The sequence below is a fragment of the Oreochromis aureus genome, linkage group 5 (assembly GCF_013358895.1).
Source record: "Oreochromis aureus strain Israel breed Guangdong linkage group 5, ZZ_aureus, whole genome shotgun sequence".
Lineage (NCBI taxonomy): Eukaryota > Metazoa > Chordata > Actinopteri > Cichliformes > Cichlidae > Oreochromis > Oreochromis aureus.
The window spans coordinates 17,951,381-17,966,135 of NC_052946.1; the positions used below are offsets into that span (position 1 = coordinate 17,951,381).

The 14,755-nt window shown below is 41.5% G+C and overlaps 2 protein-coding genes across 3 annotated transcripts; one reads left to right on the top strand and one right to left on the bottom strand.

Annotated features, from left to right (window-relative positions):
* The first annotated feature begins 695 nt into the window (after nt 1-695).
* On the top strand, nt 696-3,519 carry LOC116336452 (poly(U)-specific endoribonuclease-like). Of its 2 annotated transcripts, XM_031760337.2 has the most exons (9): nt 696-837; nt 948-1,070; nt 1,181-1,300; nt 2,010-2,169; nt 2,256-2,461; nt 2,571-2,684; nt 2,774-2,880; nt 2,978-3,120; nt 3,196-3,519. In XM_031760337.2, the coding sequence occupies exons 1-9, from the start codon at nt 789-791 to the stop codon at nt 3,308-3,310; spliced, it is 1,137 nt and encodes a 378-aa protein (XP_031616197.1). In that variant the 5' UTR covers nt 696-788; the 3' UTR covers nt 3,311-3,519. The 2 variants fall into 2 exon arrangements, with proteins under 2 accessions (XP_031616197.1, XP_031616206.1); XM_031760346.2 differs by lacking the exons at nt 948-1,070; nt 1,181-1,300 and having other exon boundaries at nt 747-837.
* A 467-nt stretch (nt 3,520-3,986) lies between these two features.
* Nucleotides 3,987-8,612, bottom strand: LOC120440273 (elongation factor Ts, mitochondrial-like). The gene is made up of 6 exons (XM_039612543.1): nt 8,456-8,612; nt 8,028-8,180; nt 7,795-7,923; nt 7,561-7,683; nt 6,295-6,376; nt 3,987-4,575 (listed from the first exon to the last, which is right to left on the bottom strand). Exons 1-6 carry the CDS (start codon nt 8,501-8,503, stop codon nt 4,184-4,186), a joined length of 927 nt encoding a protein of 308 aa, XP_039468477.1. The 5' UTR covers nt 8,504-8,612; the 3' UTR covers nt 3,987-4,183.
* Between the last annotated feature and the right edge of the window lie 6,143 nt (nt 8,613-14,755).

The following is a 14,755-nucleotide window of genomic DNA, read 5'->3' on the forward strand; positions in this document are numbered from 1 at the left end:
GCCCAGGATGTGAGTGGGCGTTAAGGCGTCTGGGGAGGGAACTCAAAACTCAAAACTTTTCTTTGCAAACTCCTTTGACTACAATGACCTGGATGACTGAGAACCTTCACAGACATATATACAGTTGAGGTATTGCACATAGAATTGGTATTGCACAGTGGTGGTCCATAGAGGAAGTGGGAAGTGGGGGGCTGTGTTATCGGTGCATGTGTGAGTTCAGGGTGGTTATCGCTTTGGGGAAGAAACTGTTTTTGAGTCTGTGGGTTTTTGTGCTGATGCACCTGTAGCGCTTCCCTGAGGGAAGCAGGCTGAACATGTTGAAACCAGGGTGGGAGCTGTCCTTGATAATGTTTGCTGCTCTGCTGAGGCAGCGGGAGGAATAAATGTCCATCAGGGAGGGGAGAGGGCAGCCGATGATCTTAAAAGCTGTCTTAAAAGCTGTGCCCTTCGGTGTGGTTGGGTATATTTAGCATTTTGGGATTACCCAAACAACAATAACCACAGACTCTTCTTTAAAAACGTGATGCACCTGCTGCCATATTGGTGCCTGCTGGTGTGGTCAAAATGTGTGTGTGGCCATCATGTTCCAACATGATACTACTTAGGAGAATTAAAGCTGAGTAACCTGTGCAGAGGTGCTCTGTCACTTAACTCCACCTCAAATGGTCCCTGAACCAGTATGCCCTACCTCTCTGATGATAGTTGGGCAAAAACCACACCCCACTTTGATATAAAGGAAAGGCCATAGCAGTCAGTTCACCTAGATATCAGGCTGCTGCTAAGCCAAGATGAAGGTCCTTGCTGTCCTTGTACTCTGTGTGACCCTGGGTTTCAGCAGTAAGTCATTTATTTTTTAACCCATCTTTGCATTTTTATTATGATCATATTACAGGCAGAACAAGGATGTCAGTGTGTTTATGACACCAGTCTGTCCCGTTTGTTTCCAGACACGCTGGACTCGTGTCAGGGACGATGTGGTTATGGAACAGACAGCAATTACTCGTGCCAGTGCAACCCAGCGTGTGAGCGCTACAATGACTGCTGCTCAGACTACGCTGCAATATGTAAAGGTATGTGACAGAAGCAGACTCTTGATGATATTTGATACCAAAAACATGTGCATTTGCCATTATTAGAGTTTGTGGTAAGCTATTAGTATCAGTATTTATTTTCCTTCTAGCTTCCACGTCTTGTAAGGGCAGGTGTGGTGAGAGTTACAACTCTCAGAACGAGTGTCACTGTAACTCCCTGTGCCCCCAGTACAACAACTGCTGCAGCGACTACAACGAACTCTGTTACAGTAAGACCAAAATATGTGTTGTGCGTAGCTGACCGGACTAAACAACAAAATTTATTTGAATTATTTAAGTGTAACTGTGTTTTGACCACTTATATTTTAGAGTTAATTTTCTTTTATAAATCGACACATTCAGAGTCATGAAGCTTTTTATCATCATATAGATGCACAATGAGAACTAATTTTCTTAATTTCTTTCTTTTGATTTATTCTAGTTGTAATGTAGTATTTTTATACTGTGTCATCCATCCATATTGTGCTTTTGCTACTTTTCTTACCGAAGGTAATCTAAACACTTTTTATTGGGTTGTGGTGCCAGTCGCTCATGGTCAAAGCTTTTTATTTGATTTTTTTTTAGTATATGTCCAGCAGGTGTCCCTGTTGGACTACTTCATATAATGAAAGGAGAAAGGTTCAGTTTGTTCGTTCTTTAACTGAATTTGTTGCCTCTATGTTGAGTATTACCCAGTGGTGGAAGATGTATTTTGATACATGAAAGTAGCAATACTAGAGTCTAAATATACTCCAGCTCTCATTGTGGAAAGCTGACGTTTTATGGTTTGTGTGGTGATCCAAACAGCAGTTTAAATGTGATGTCTGAATCAAGCAGAGTTAAAACACACTGTATTTAACTTAACTTAGACTTATTTACTTTCCTGTTATCTGTACTGTGACGTCTGCAGTAACACACATATGTGCATGTATTTTGTAGATGCGGGTGGTGCGGTAACTGATGCAGAGATCAAGTCTATCTCTGAGAGACTTTATTCTCTGGACTCAAACAAGGCTTCAGCCTCAGTCTTGGTCATTGACCCTCAGGCTCTGGTGGCCAGCTCTCAGACCAGCTCTGAGACAGATCGCTCTTCGAAGCCGTGAGAAAAGCCCTTTTATCAGCACAGCAATCTCTCACTACATAGCATTTTTCTATGTTCTAAATCTTTTTTATTTCTGCTTTCAGCTTGTTCAGCTTCCTGAATGAGAATGCTCTCTTTTCCAAGCCCACCTACGCTGCTCTGCTGTCTGTGCTGGACAACTACAACAGGATGACTGGACAGGCGGAGAACTTCAGCTCTCAGCAGCTGGCTGAGCAGGACAAGTTTGTCAGGGAAACCATGTCCAACACTCAGGTGGGACGGGAGCTGTTTGCTTTTCTCTACAACAAGGGTAACGTATTTTTATGCATAATATTTCACCTTCACGCATCCTCAGCAATACTTGAAGGTTGGGTACGGTTATCCTCATGTGTTTTCAATGTCTGTGTTTATATCTTAAGGCATTTACAAATCAGAAGAAGACTTCATTCAGGACCTGAAGATGATGTGGTTTGGTCTGTACTCTCGCAACAACAACCAGCTGGACTCCAGCGGCTTTGAGCACATCTTTGCAGGTTCGGACAGAGCAGATTTCTTTTGAACATCTCATTTATTTGAAAACGTAGTTTCTTTTTTACTATTTTAAAACCACATTCTCTAACAGGAGAGATCAAGGGAGGAAAGGTCTCCGGTTTCCACAACTGGATCCGGTTTTATCTTCTTGAAAAAAGTGGAAAGCTAAACTACTACAGCCACAGTTTCAATGGGCCTGTAAGCACTGGCGATAAAATTCTAAAACTACTCTTTTAGTTTACGAAGAGCACTGCATTCATTTTTTTCTTTTTCTTTTTTTCCACTCTTGCTTCAGTGGACTACATTCCCTGATGTCTTGGGGATGCAGTTCATGTGGGACGGCTACTACAAGCAGGTTGGCTCTGCAGTCATTGGCTCCAGCCCGGAATTTGACTTTGCCATTTACAGCCTCTGCTACATCACTCGTCCTGGAAAACAGTGAGTAAATGTTCACATCCTGTGACGCCTTATCGCACGTGGATCTGTTCTGATTTCTGCTATCATCATCCTCAGGTGTCATCTGAGCGTGGGAGGGAGCACGCTCATTATTCAGACTTACACCTGGGATAATTCCTTCTACGGAGATGGGAAGAAGTTCATTGGCTCGGCCTATCCCGCAACCCCTTAGGGAGTGAAACTTCCCCCTAAACAATAAGCAAATTGCGGCGCTGCCTGCAAGTGTTTCATTACACTCATTATATAATTGTTTTGAAATCATTTTCCCAACAGTAGCACTTAAATTCAAGTCCCCAAATGAGAAGATGTAATGTGATGTAAATTTGTCTCAACATTCCCTGCATCCTGCAATAAAACAATACAGAGCAATAAATAAAAAAATACTTTATCTCCTAATGATGGTTCAGCCATCCGGGAGGGTCTCAGAGTAGAGCCACTGCTCCTGCACATTGAAAGAGGCCATTTGAGGTGGTTCGAGCATCTGACAAAGATGCCTCCTGGGCGAGGTGTTCCAGGCATGTCCCATCGGGAGAAGGCCCTGGGGCAGACCCAGAACACGCTGGAGATAATATCTCTTGGCTGGTCTGGGAACGCCATGGTGTTCCCCCGGACAAGCTGGAGGTGGTGGGCTTCTCTTCTTAGGCTGCTGCCCCCGCGACCCGGCCCCGGATAAGCAGAAGAAGATAGATGGATGTAAGTTCAATTAGGTTACAAAGCAAGAGGTTCGTCATATATAAAGATAACTTTTGAATTTAATTACCACTAAACCTTTTCATTTAAAAAAATTTATATTTATGTGTCAAAATACAGAACACAGAATAGTGTATAAAATTAAATACTAAGACAGGTTTTTGAGGAAAGAGATTTTATTGTTGGATTGGTCATTTCATCAGGTACCAGTGTTTGTGGGCGCACATACTCTTTCAAATTCATGATGCTGTGTGACTGTGATGCCTCAGTCTTAGAGTACACAAAAACCTGAATTATATTCACACACAAAATAAAGACATGTCAAATTCAGCTGGATGAACAATTTCCCCTCTCTTCATTCTGCGTCTTCAGTCGTCTCGCCACATTGAAATCGGACAAAGTCAAGCACTCGAGCCTGCTGACCTCTGAGGAACTGTGCCACAGTCCTGCTGGGGTCTGCCAGGAAGGTCTGAGACAGCAGGCGTGTCTCACTTTCGCCACAGGGCAGGTCATCCATGTTACCCAGAGACAAAGGAGAATCTCCGACTATGTGCTGTCCCAGTTTACGACCTAGCATTTCCTGCTCTCCTTCCTTTCCACCCTGAAATACGACCAGGGCTCCATAACGGCCCATGGCTACCTCGGTCTGGGTGCTGATGCTGCCGTGTACATATGAACCAATTTTCCACTCAGCAGGGATGCCCACCGTCACTGCCCGCTTCAAAGACATGTTCTCACCAAGGCGACCTGAGGAGCAAGAGGCACCAATATAAAACCGAAGCCTGCTGCAACAGACTGTTCATTTTCATGTTATTGAGCAACAATTCAAAAACTTGACAATTTCAAAATTTGTTCCGCTTATATTTCTATTTATTTACATTTTTTGTTTCAAACCAAAACAGCTGTATTTATTCAACTTTCAGATAAGCACTCCTTCCTGACAATCTGACAACATCTGAACGTGTCAGCTTCACACTTGAATGAACAACCTAGCAACTTTTCTGCAAAACTTTAACTGCCTAATAACATCCAGCCTACTGCATCAATTTAACAGCCAAAGTCTGAATGTATCGAGTTGTAATATTTCATACACTGCTCAAGAAAAGTTAAAGGAACACTTTTAATCAGAGTATAATATTGGTCTGGTCAGTGAAGTAGCAGAGGGGGTTGTTAATCAGTTTCAGCTGCTTGGTGTTAATTAAATTAACATGGTAATATGAGGCAATATCTGGACCCTATAGAGGTTACACAGGTAGTCCAGCTCCTCTATGATGTAACATTCGTATGTGTCATTGTCAGAAGGATCGCTTTGTCTGCCAGAGAGCTGGCTAGAGCCGTAGAAGGTCCTTTAACCCATCAGCAGGACCTGTCTCTACGCTCCTTTGTGCAAGGAGAAACTTGAGCACTGCCAAAGCTACAACAGGCCACTGGTGTGAATGGTAATGTGTCTGAGCAGACAATCAGAGACAGACTTCATGAGGGTGGCCTGAGGGCCTAATGTCCCCTAGCTGGCTCTATGTACCGTGGAACCCAGTTGGCATTTGCCATAGAATACCAGAATTGGCAGGTCCACCACTGGCACTGTGTACTTTTCACAGATTAGAACAGGTTCCCCCTGAGCATGTGTGACAGATGCAAAAGGGTCCGTTGAAGCCTTGTGGAATGTTATGCTGCCTACAACATTGTTCAGCATGATTGGTTTGGTGGTGGGTCAGTGGTGGTATATGAAGGCTAGGCAATGCCACCCTGACTCCCATTAGCTATCCTTGAAATCCTTGGACCCATTGTCAGACCCTACACTGGTGCAGTGGATCCTGGGTTCATCCTAGTGCATGAAAATGGCCGATATCATGTTGCGAGAGTTAGCAGACAGTTCCTGGAAGATGAAGGATTTGATAGAGTTGACCGTCCCCCACACTTGCCTGATCTAAATCTAACAGAACACCTCTGGGACATTATGTTTCGGTCCATCCGACCCCACAAGTCAACACCTCAGACTGTCCAGGAGCTCAGTGACACTGTGGTCCAGATCTGGGAGGAGATCCCCAGGACTAGTGAGTACCATTTTGAGTTGCTGCAATAAAATTTGGTAAGACAGACTACCCTGCCACATAATGTTTTCACTTTGATTTTAAGGGCATCTTTGAATTCAGCCCTCTGTAGGCTGATAATTTTCCTTTTCATCAAAGAATTTGGCATCCTTATAGATATATAGATACATAGATATCCAGCATGAGCCCCCCACCCCATTGAGATCTGATGTGTTTTTAACATATTCCTTTATTTTTTGAGCAGTCTAAATGTGTGTACCACATTTCTCTCCATCTTATATCTCTGTTAAGCTCGAGCATAAAACTGAAACATCTGAATAACAGAAAACCATAATTTTAACAAATTGCAATGTTATATGACCCATGTGTGAAACGTGCTTTACAATGAGCAGTGTCCCTTAAGCAAAGTACTGACCTATAGTGAGAGCCACCTGATCACCTAGTGAGGTTCCTTCACCCACGCTGAGTTTGCTTAAGTCATCGCTTGATAGGACACTCTGGAAAGAAAAGCCAGTTTGTTAGTGTAAGGACTGCTAAACAAGGCTAATGTGTAGTTTAGTGTTTCTTCAGGAGTGTCTAAGTGACTACAGCAGTGATTCCTAAAGTGTGGGCTGGGGCCCCCTGGTGGGGTCTGAAAGTTCTGCAGGTGGGCCACAGTAATGACACAAATTCAGTTTGAAATTACTCACAAGTATGTACAGTTACCCATTTATATAAAATGTATTTATTTACAAAAAAAGGGAATGTAAACTGGTAATGGGATGTGGTTACTTTGCGATATTATGCATTACTCTGACTTAAATTTACTGCTTTTGTATTAAAGTTGGTGTCCCAGTGGCAGGTGGGCCACCCATTAGCCTAATACTTTGCATATGACTGGGTAGCATCAAAAATTTATATCCAAAGGCGTGTGAGGTTGTTTTTGTTTTGTTTTTTTCAAATACAATTGTTCTTAAAGGAAATGCAGCACTTTAGCTCATATTTTGATTAGAGTGAAGATTTAAGGTTGGACCATGCACTGGCTTCATTTCTGTGATCGGTTTGTTTCATTCCACCTTGGGTTGGACACATGATTATGCAGCTTCAGGTTGGCCTGGTCAAGAGGAACGATCTAATTAAGGAGATGGGTAACATCATCAGCGTTTCCCAGGTTCCCTGAAGCATCCTTGAAGGAAACTGCAATATATTCTCATCTGGCATGTGTTGTAAGTGTTACTCTGTCAGCACTGACATGTATATAAACCCTGGTGTATCAAAAAGTTGTTGTACAAATCAGTTTTAAGAGTTCAAGTACTTGTGTGGCATAACAGGATGTTCAACACACCACAGTTTCAGTTTAAATGAACGACTAGCAGTGTTTGGTCATGGCTGTACACAGCTCACGTTTGCCTGAAGCGGCTTGACCAGTTGCTATGCTCATCCCTGTAGGTGCTCCATTGCTTGGTGTCATGTTGATGTACCTCATTGCTGATGTATTGTTGTGCTTTTTTTCTGGTTCATACCTACTCTATTTAAAACATTTTTATTATGTTTTGTCTGAAGGCCACATGCCAAATCATGTTTAGTTTAGACTTCTATGCACCTTGGAGGTAGGTGAAGTCCATTGCTCTGTTTCCATGAACATTTATGAAATAAAAAATAACATTTATTTCTACTCCCAAGCCTCAGCATGCATCTTTACCTTCACATATCCCGGCTGACTTTGAGTTTTATTTCTGTGGTGGGCCAGGGTGGCAAATGTCACATCCTTAACCAGCTGCTGGAACTTCTCATTGCGTGCCACAAAGTCTGTCTCACAGTTCACCTGCATCAAAAAGAACAGAGAGACAAAAGACCAACTTGTTGAGAAAAAAAAAAAAAAAAAGAGAAGAACTAGGAGGAGTAGGCTAGTGAATCCCCGCACCAGTGGGCTTACCTCAACCATTACTGCAGCTTTGTCCCCCACAAACACGCCGATCAGGCCCTCTTTGGCTTTGCGACCTTCGAGCTTGTTTGCTTTGCTCCAGCCCTCCTTCTGGGCCTGCTCATGCAGCCATGTCTCTGCCTGAACATTTGCCAAATTACATTAAAAACAGTCCCACAGGTCATTAGTTTCAAAGACGTAACAACGCTGAACAGCACCTGACAGAGATTAGGAGAGGCCCTCACCTGTGCTACGTCATTATCGAACTTCTCCAGGGCTTTCTTACAGTTAATGAAAGTGTAGCCGGTGCTTTTCCGCAGTTTCATGAGGAGGGCTTTCTCTGCTGCCAGCAGCTGACATCCCGTGTGTAAAGACTGCACATGCTGGCCAACACTGACCTGAGAGACACATATGAGAAGCACACACCACAACTTCAACAAGTCAGCCACATTTATGTCTTTGAGGACCAATCAGATGCCAGCTGTCACAGTAAACACCAGTTTATAGTAAATTTTGCTTCTGCTGTGGTATCAAGTGGCTATGAAATGCATGAAATGAGAATGAATTAGCAAAGTTAACTCACTAAAGATGCCCCACAAACGCTGGAGGCTTAATCAGCGAGACAACCAAGACGAGTTTAAAGTTAAACGTCAATCCTGCGCTTACCGCTTACCTTTGCGACATCTCTTGTTAATGTTCTAAATAAAAAGGTTAAGAACATCTTCGCATCCAGCAGAAGTGAGCAATCTTATGAAAGCTCAGAATGTCATTGACGTCCACGCTGTGAAAGGAAGCCGTCCAGGGACAAAAATGTTTGTTTGCTTATTGCACTTCTGCGCCACCTAGCGTACCGGAGGACAGCTGCTCTGTATTGTCAGAGCCAGCCCAAGGTTTTGAGGAGCCTTGGGCAGAATTTGATTTTTGGGCCCCCGTCCCCAGCTAGTCCTACTATTAACTACATATTTTCCATGCTTAATTATTTATGCATTATACATATTAGCATGTATATGTAATATATATATTAGTATTGTGAAAAGAGTTAAAATAAACCAGCGGGTTCAGTATTTTTATTGTTTCTGAAATGTGCAAAAAGGGCAGAAGAGTCCCACAGAATTTAACATAGGCCTAAATGTTCAGTTTTCATATAGTAATGAAAATGTAAAGACAGACAATATTAACTAAATTAATTAGAAACTAACTGACTAGAGAGCTAATAGTCCGTTATCAACCATGATGTCTGTGGTTTCCATTCAGCATCACCTAAACTTACCACACCTATACTGAAATAAAGGCTCAGTTGATGCTTCTGTTTAACAACAACATTATTAGTGAATGTTAAAGATTAACAACTCATATATTGCTTTGTTGTTTATTATATGTATGCTGCTGTTACGCCTCAGTTTGTTTTATTTTGAGAGGGATAAATGCTTTTTTGAGACAAGCTTGATGTAACTGACTTGTAAACACTTACAGTTTGCATGAATGTGACCTCAGCTCTGACTGTGAAAATGATAAAACTTTAAAGATTAAGGTTTCAGTCTTTTAACATATTTATCAAACTATTCCACTTCATTTTGTATTATTACACACAATAAGAGAGCTGGTTCTGTTCATAGTTTTCAGTCATGTGACCGACTCACTACACTGGCAGGCACAACGTCATAGGAAAAACAAAAGATATGAAGAGAAATTACAAATTTTGGGGAATTGTGATCCATATTCTTTATTTAAAACTCCTGAAAATGGCGATGTGTCTTCCAGAGCTCCAGTTTGGTGACATCTAGTGGTCAGTTAAGTTAAGTATTTTTGCAATGTCAGCTAAATCATTCCTTCAGTTTAAACAAGCCGCCACTGACAGGCGGGCTCGCTGTGGAGAAGCAGGGATTGGTGGGATTTTAACCTGTAAAGTGGGGTTAGGAGAGATGTGCTTTCGTGTTGGTGCCATACTCTACGCTGTTCTGGCAGCTCTAAACATTGATTAATGGATTTGATAGCACAGTCTAAATGCCTAAATCCAACATCTCCCATTTAGACCAAGTTAACGTGGAAAAGATTAAAAGAATGGCTGCGCAGTGAAAGGACTGGTGGGCGTGTCCCAGTAGCTGTCACGTCACGTGAAAACTATGGATTGACCGATACTGAAAATGCAGGGTCTGTCAACAGAACACAAAGCAAACATTAAGCGCTCCCTATGTCACCACCTGATGACGTCCTCGCCAGTCACAGCTGCTTACTGCACTGCACAAGCTGAATTTTCCCAAATGTGCTTGACTGCAGTGATAAACTACAGATAACAGAAGCAAAATTCAAATGTCTGGCACAGCAGACGGTGAACAGTTTGTCTCTAGAAGCAGATCACGATCGAGTTTGTTTGGACACAGTAAACGCATCAAACCACCTGAAAACGCACCACAAACTGCAATCTAATGAATGCATGAAGGGCAAGAGCAACAATGCAGTGACTGCTGATGTGAATCGTCTGTCAACTCAGACATCCATAAAAGGTTCTGTTACCTCAGTGCAAAGTAAAAGCCTCAAATGTATTAACAAACTGTTATCTCAAATAGTATGGCTCTGAAAATTAGCTTAACCTAAGAGTCACATTCTTTTGCATGAACATTTTAAAGCTGAAAGAAAATTATATACAAAAACCAATCAATCGATTTTCAACACAATTCTGTCTCTGCTCTTAATAAAGAGGATGCAATTAATTAATCCAAAAGTTTGGAAATATCTTTGCAAGTGCAGATAAACATCCAACAATAATTTAGTTTAGCTTGGAATATCAAGCTTAAGACTGAATTATTTTCTTCATTACCTCAAAAAAATGCACATGGCATGTTCTTGATGTAATGCATAGTGCATCTTGCATATTAAAGACATCAGCTTTATCCAAGTGTTCACTGGAAACATGTTATATTTGCAGAAAGAGACAAAAAGAACCAACTTCCCTTCTACCTAACAGCAGCATGTTAAAAAGCATCAGATTAAATTAGGGTTATAATATGTGCAATGATAATATTCATTTTCTGTAAGTTTTCCTGTGACACTATGCAAAATTTAGAGATTTGGGCTGTTCATTCAGCCCACTCCTTAATCGTAAATTTCATGTAGACATTGAGTGTTCTAGGGATACGTCAGATGTTTTCTGGCAGAGGGTCCGTGCCATGCCCTCTGTTTGAAATACGCTTTAGAGCAACCACACATCAACACTACATATGAGTGGGTGAAGCATCTTTTTGCAGCCTGTTTTCTGTTTACCATCCGGGGCTGGAGGCCGGGAGGAGGAGCTGGCCGTCTGGCCATGTCTGCTTCAGGTCCTGGGGGTGTGGGGGTGGGGGTGTGCCCACACCCAGCATTAGACAATACATGGAGAAATCTTATGAACACCTTATGAAGTGCGCTCATGCACACAGGTACTTACAGACACACACTATCTTGGACTGTTGCTGGCTCTAAAAATATCTTGTATTATCAGTACTGTGTGCTGTTAAGTAACATTGCCACTGTTATTTATGCATATGTTGGTTTTTGCTGTGGTTTCTCTGTTGTTTTCTTTTTCTTTTTTTCTCAATAGGTGCTGAAGCATTTCTCCTCTCTCTCCCCTTCTCTCTCTATCCCTCTTCTTCTCCTCTATTTTTCTCTCCTTGTGTTAACCATCTCTTGAACTTCACTTTCATCCCCCGGTGTTTTGCATTGTGATTGTAAGAACCAAAATTTAAAAAAAAAAAAATCGTAACAAGGCTCTAATGAAATATGACTGTCAAGTGGACCATTATAGTATCTTATATACACTTGCTACAACCAAGCTATACAGAAGAGCATCTCGTCAAAACTTGAAGCAGATGGGCTAGAGGAGCATAAGACCATAGAGGGTGCCACTCGTGTCTGATAAAAAAAAAACAGACAACTGAGTCTACAATTCCCAAGGGATCAGCAAAATTATGCAGTAGAAGACTGGAAAATGTTGCCTGGTCTGACGTGTCTTCCTGCTGTAAAATTTGGGTAGTAGGGTCATAATTTGGCATCCTCCCAGGTATAAGGCTGTTATTCACACTAGACACTAGACAGCCAACAACTGCTCAGTAGTCACTGTATAATCTGATTAGTTCCCAGACCTTAAAAAAAAACTATGCAAACTCGTTGCCTCAAAAACTTGAGTAAAGCACTTAAGATGACTAAGTTGGGGCAACTTATTGATTTTGAGTATGCATTGTGTACTCGGTGACCTTTAGCGTGCCAAATCAAAATATGCTCCCTTCATTAAAACTATTTTTCCACTATAAAATATTATTGTATTAAAGGAACTCAAAACTGCCTAATTTTTTGTCCCTCATTTCATCATTTTGAAAATTTTCAATAGAAATGTTCAAAATCGTGTTGAAAATTTGTCGATCAAATATAACGCTGCAGGCTATAGCACTATAGCACAGGCTACAACTATAACACTACAACATTTTATGTGTTTCTCAAAGGTTAAAAGCCCAAAGGCTAAACAGCAATTTTGTAGCACTTTCCAGAGTTTAAATTTTAAAAAATCAGGTTAATCTGGTTGAGAAAATATTCACAAAATGTAAGTTCTATTTTTATTTGGCATGAACCCTCATGTGTACTTTAGGGTCATCAGGCATCCCAAGAAAAATCCAAACCAGTGTTTGTTGCAGATGTAGTTTTCTTTGTGAGTGAACTTCGTTTCAAGGCATCGATTCTTTCAAAACTGAATTTTTCCAGGCTTTAAATCATGATTGCACTCTCAGCCAGCGAGTGCATTTGAGCATGTGATCTCCACATGATGAGAGATACTGAAATGTGTAAGCTATTCTGGGTTATCTCACATAAACCCTGTGAAAAACAGCATCTGGTCATTCAGGTGGAAAAATCAGAGAGGGTCCCATCATAATGCATAAATGTACTTCAAATGACTTTGATGGAAATTACATTATTTTTCAAGGCAAATTCCATATATAAAAAAACAACTTATAACATATATGTTATGAGCTTTGATATTTTTTATGTGTTAAAGCTCCGTGTGATAACCAAATGTAGTTTCCATTGAAGAGAAAAAAACTGGAGACCTTTATCGTTAAATAGATCAATAAATATTAAAAAAGGGATTCAAATATGACTTTATTCATATAAATACATAATTAATTAAGATAACACCTCAAAAAGCACACTGGTGTGTTTTGCATAAAAGGTGCAATTGTGATGAAGTGACATGACTTATGGGTCTGGGTAATGTGAGTGCTGCTTTCGGATTGTTCGAGTGAATTTGTAATTCATTATTTTCTTTTAACCGCACACACACTTAAACAACATAAAGACCGCGTGCTCCTTCGTGGTATGCCTGGCATTCCTGATAGCACACAACTTACAACAATAACACAAAAGACTGCTTTCAAACAAGGTCTCACAGCTGGCGTGTCGGTGTATGCCGGCATGGACTGGTCCCAGCACCACACTCCATAAGGGAAGAAAACTTTAATAATCAATGCACAGCAGCTGTACTAACCAGCTCCACCTGGCACTGCTCCCTGAACTCCCTCAGCCACCTCTCTTTATACAGCTGAAGAAAACTACAGCCCACCACCACATAGACTCCCTGGCTGACTTAGGTTGGGGAACCAGCCTGTTTTTGTGTTGCAGTACCAAGCTTCAAATAACAGCAAAACTCACAAGGTGTGTAATGTGTAATGCACCAGTCGTAGTGACAGTGTGACTTGAGATAGTGAGCTCCAACTCATCACATGTTGAGACTTCTTTACACGTCATTTTTCAACGTGCAGGACAAATGTTTCAAAGAGATGTTGGCTCAAGCCATGGCCATTTTTTAACCTAACCAAGCAGTTTTCTTGCTTTTCTTCAGATACAAAAGTAACCACTGAGTGACAATAAAGTGGAAAGCATGAGCTCTTAATTTGTCATTCAAAACACCATCTCTCACTCTAACTTCTTATTTTTATTGAGCGTCATTTGCTAACAGGATAATTTGTTCCAATGTTGCAACAGTTGATGTTTCAATCCAAAGGACACTTTGTTTGGAATGACATGAATCTAAAAAGCCGTGAAGCTAGATCCAGATGGAGCCAGTGGCTGGACTCCTTCATGCAGTGGAGTCACTGCAGTTTGACATGGTCTCAACAGAGGGTGGTACTAGTTTTCATTCTGCATAGTAGTACTGCAGAACATTGGTCATCAACCAGATTGGCAGGAATAATTTTATGTTATCCATCCATCCATCCATCCATCCATCCATCCATCCATCCATCCATCCATCCATCCATCCATCCATCCATCCATCCATCCATCCGAGCAATGGGTCTACTCTGCACCATTGCGAATAAGACACAAGCATTTAATCTCCTGGTTTAAATTTCTATAAGTCCCACTTTTTTAACGGTGTAGTTAGCATTCATGTGAATTGAATGCAGTTTCCCTCTCAAGTTCAGGACATGATGCTGAAGTTTCCTTCAAGCACCTTGAGAACTTCTCTATAAGAACAAAAATCCAGTGGAGGCCTGGAGCTCCAACTGTGGGGAGGTGAGGGCACTTTAGTTTATGGGGTGCCACAGTCCCCCCTGCCATATCCCCTTGGAGCTCAACCACCTCTAAAGGTGCTGTCAATTCATTACCAACTTAGTCATCAGCTGCTGACATACATATGTGTGCTGCTACTAGTGGGTTCCCGTCATCAGGTTAACAACACTATTGTTTTCTCATTTTAAAAGCTGTGCCCTTCGGTGTGGTTGGGTATATTTAGCATTTTGGGATTACCCAAACAACAATAACCACAGACTCTTCTTTAAAAACGTGATGCACCTGCTGCCATGTTGGTGCCTGCTGTTGTGGTCAAAATGTGTGTGTGGCCATCATGTTCCAACATGATACTACTTAGGAGAATTAAAGCTGAGTAACCTGTGCAGAGGTGCTCTGTCACTTAACTCCACCTCAAATGGTCCCTGAACCAGTATGC

Coding starts and splice junctions, on each gene's coding strand:
- LOC116336452 (XM_031760337.2), top strand. CDS start 789: ATGAAGGTCCTTGCTGTCCTTGTACTCTGTGTGACCCTGGGTTTCAGC. Junction 838..947: donor TGTGACCCTGGGTTTCAGCA/GTAAGTCATTTA, acceptor GTTTGTTTCCAG/ACACGCTGGACTCGTGTCAG. Junction 2,170..2,255: donor ACAGATCGCTCTTCGAAGCC/GTGAGAAAAGCC, acceptor TTCTGCTTTCAG/CTTGTTCAGCTTCCTGAATG.
- LOC120440273 (XM_039612543.1), bottom strand. CDS start 8,503: ATGTTCTTAACCTTTTTATTTAGAACATTAACAAGAGATGTCGCAAAG. Junction 7,924..8,027: donor TCGATAATGACGTAGCACAG/GTGAGGGCCTCT, acceptor GCAAATGTTCAG/GCAGAGACATGGCTGCATGA. Junction 7,684..7,794: donor AAGCTGCAGTAATGGTTGAG/GTAAGCCCACTG, acceptor TTTTTGATGCAG/GTGAACTGTGAGACAGACTT.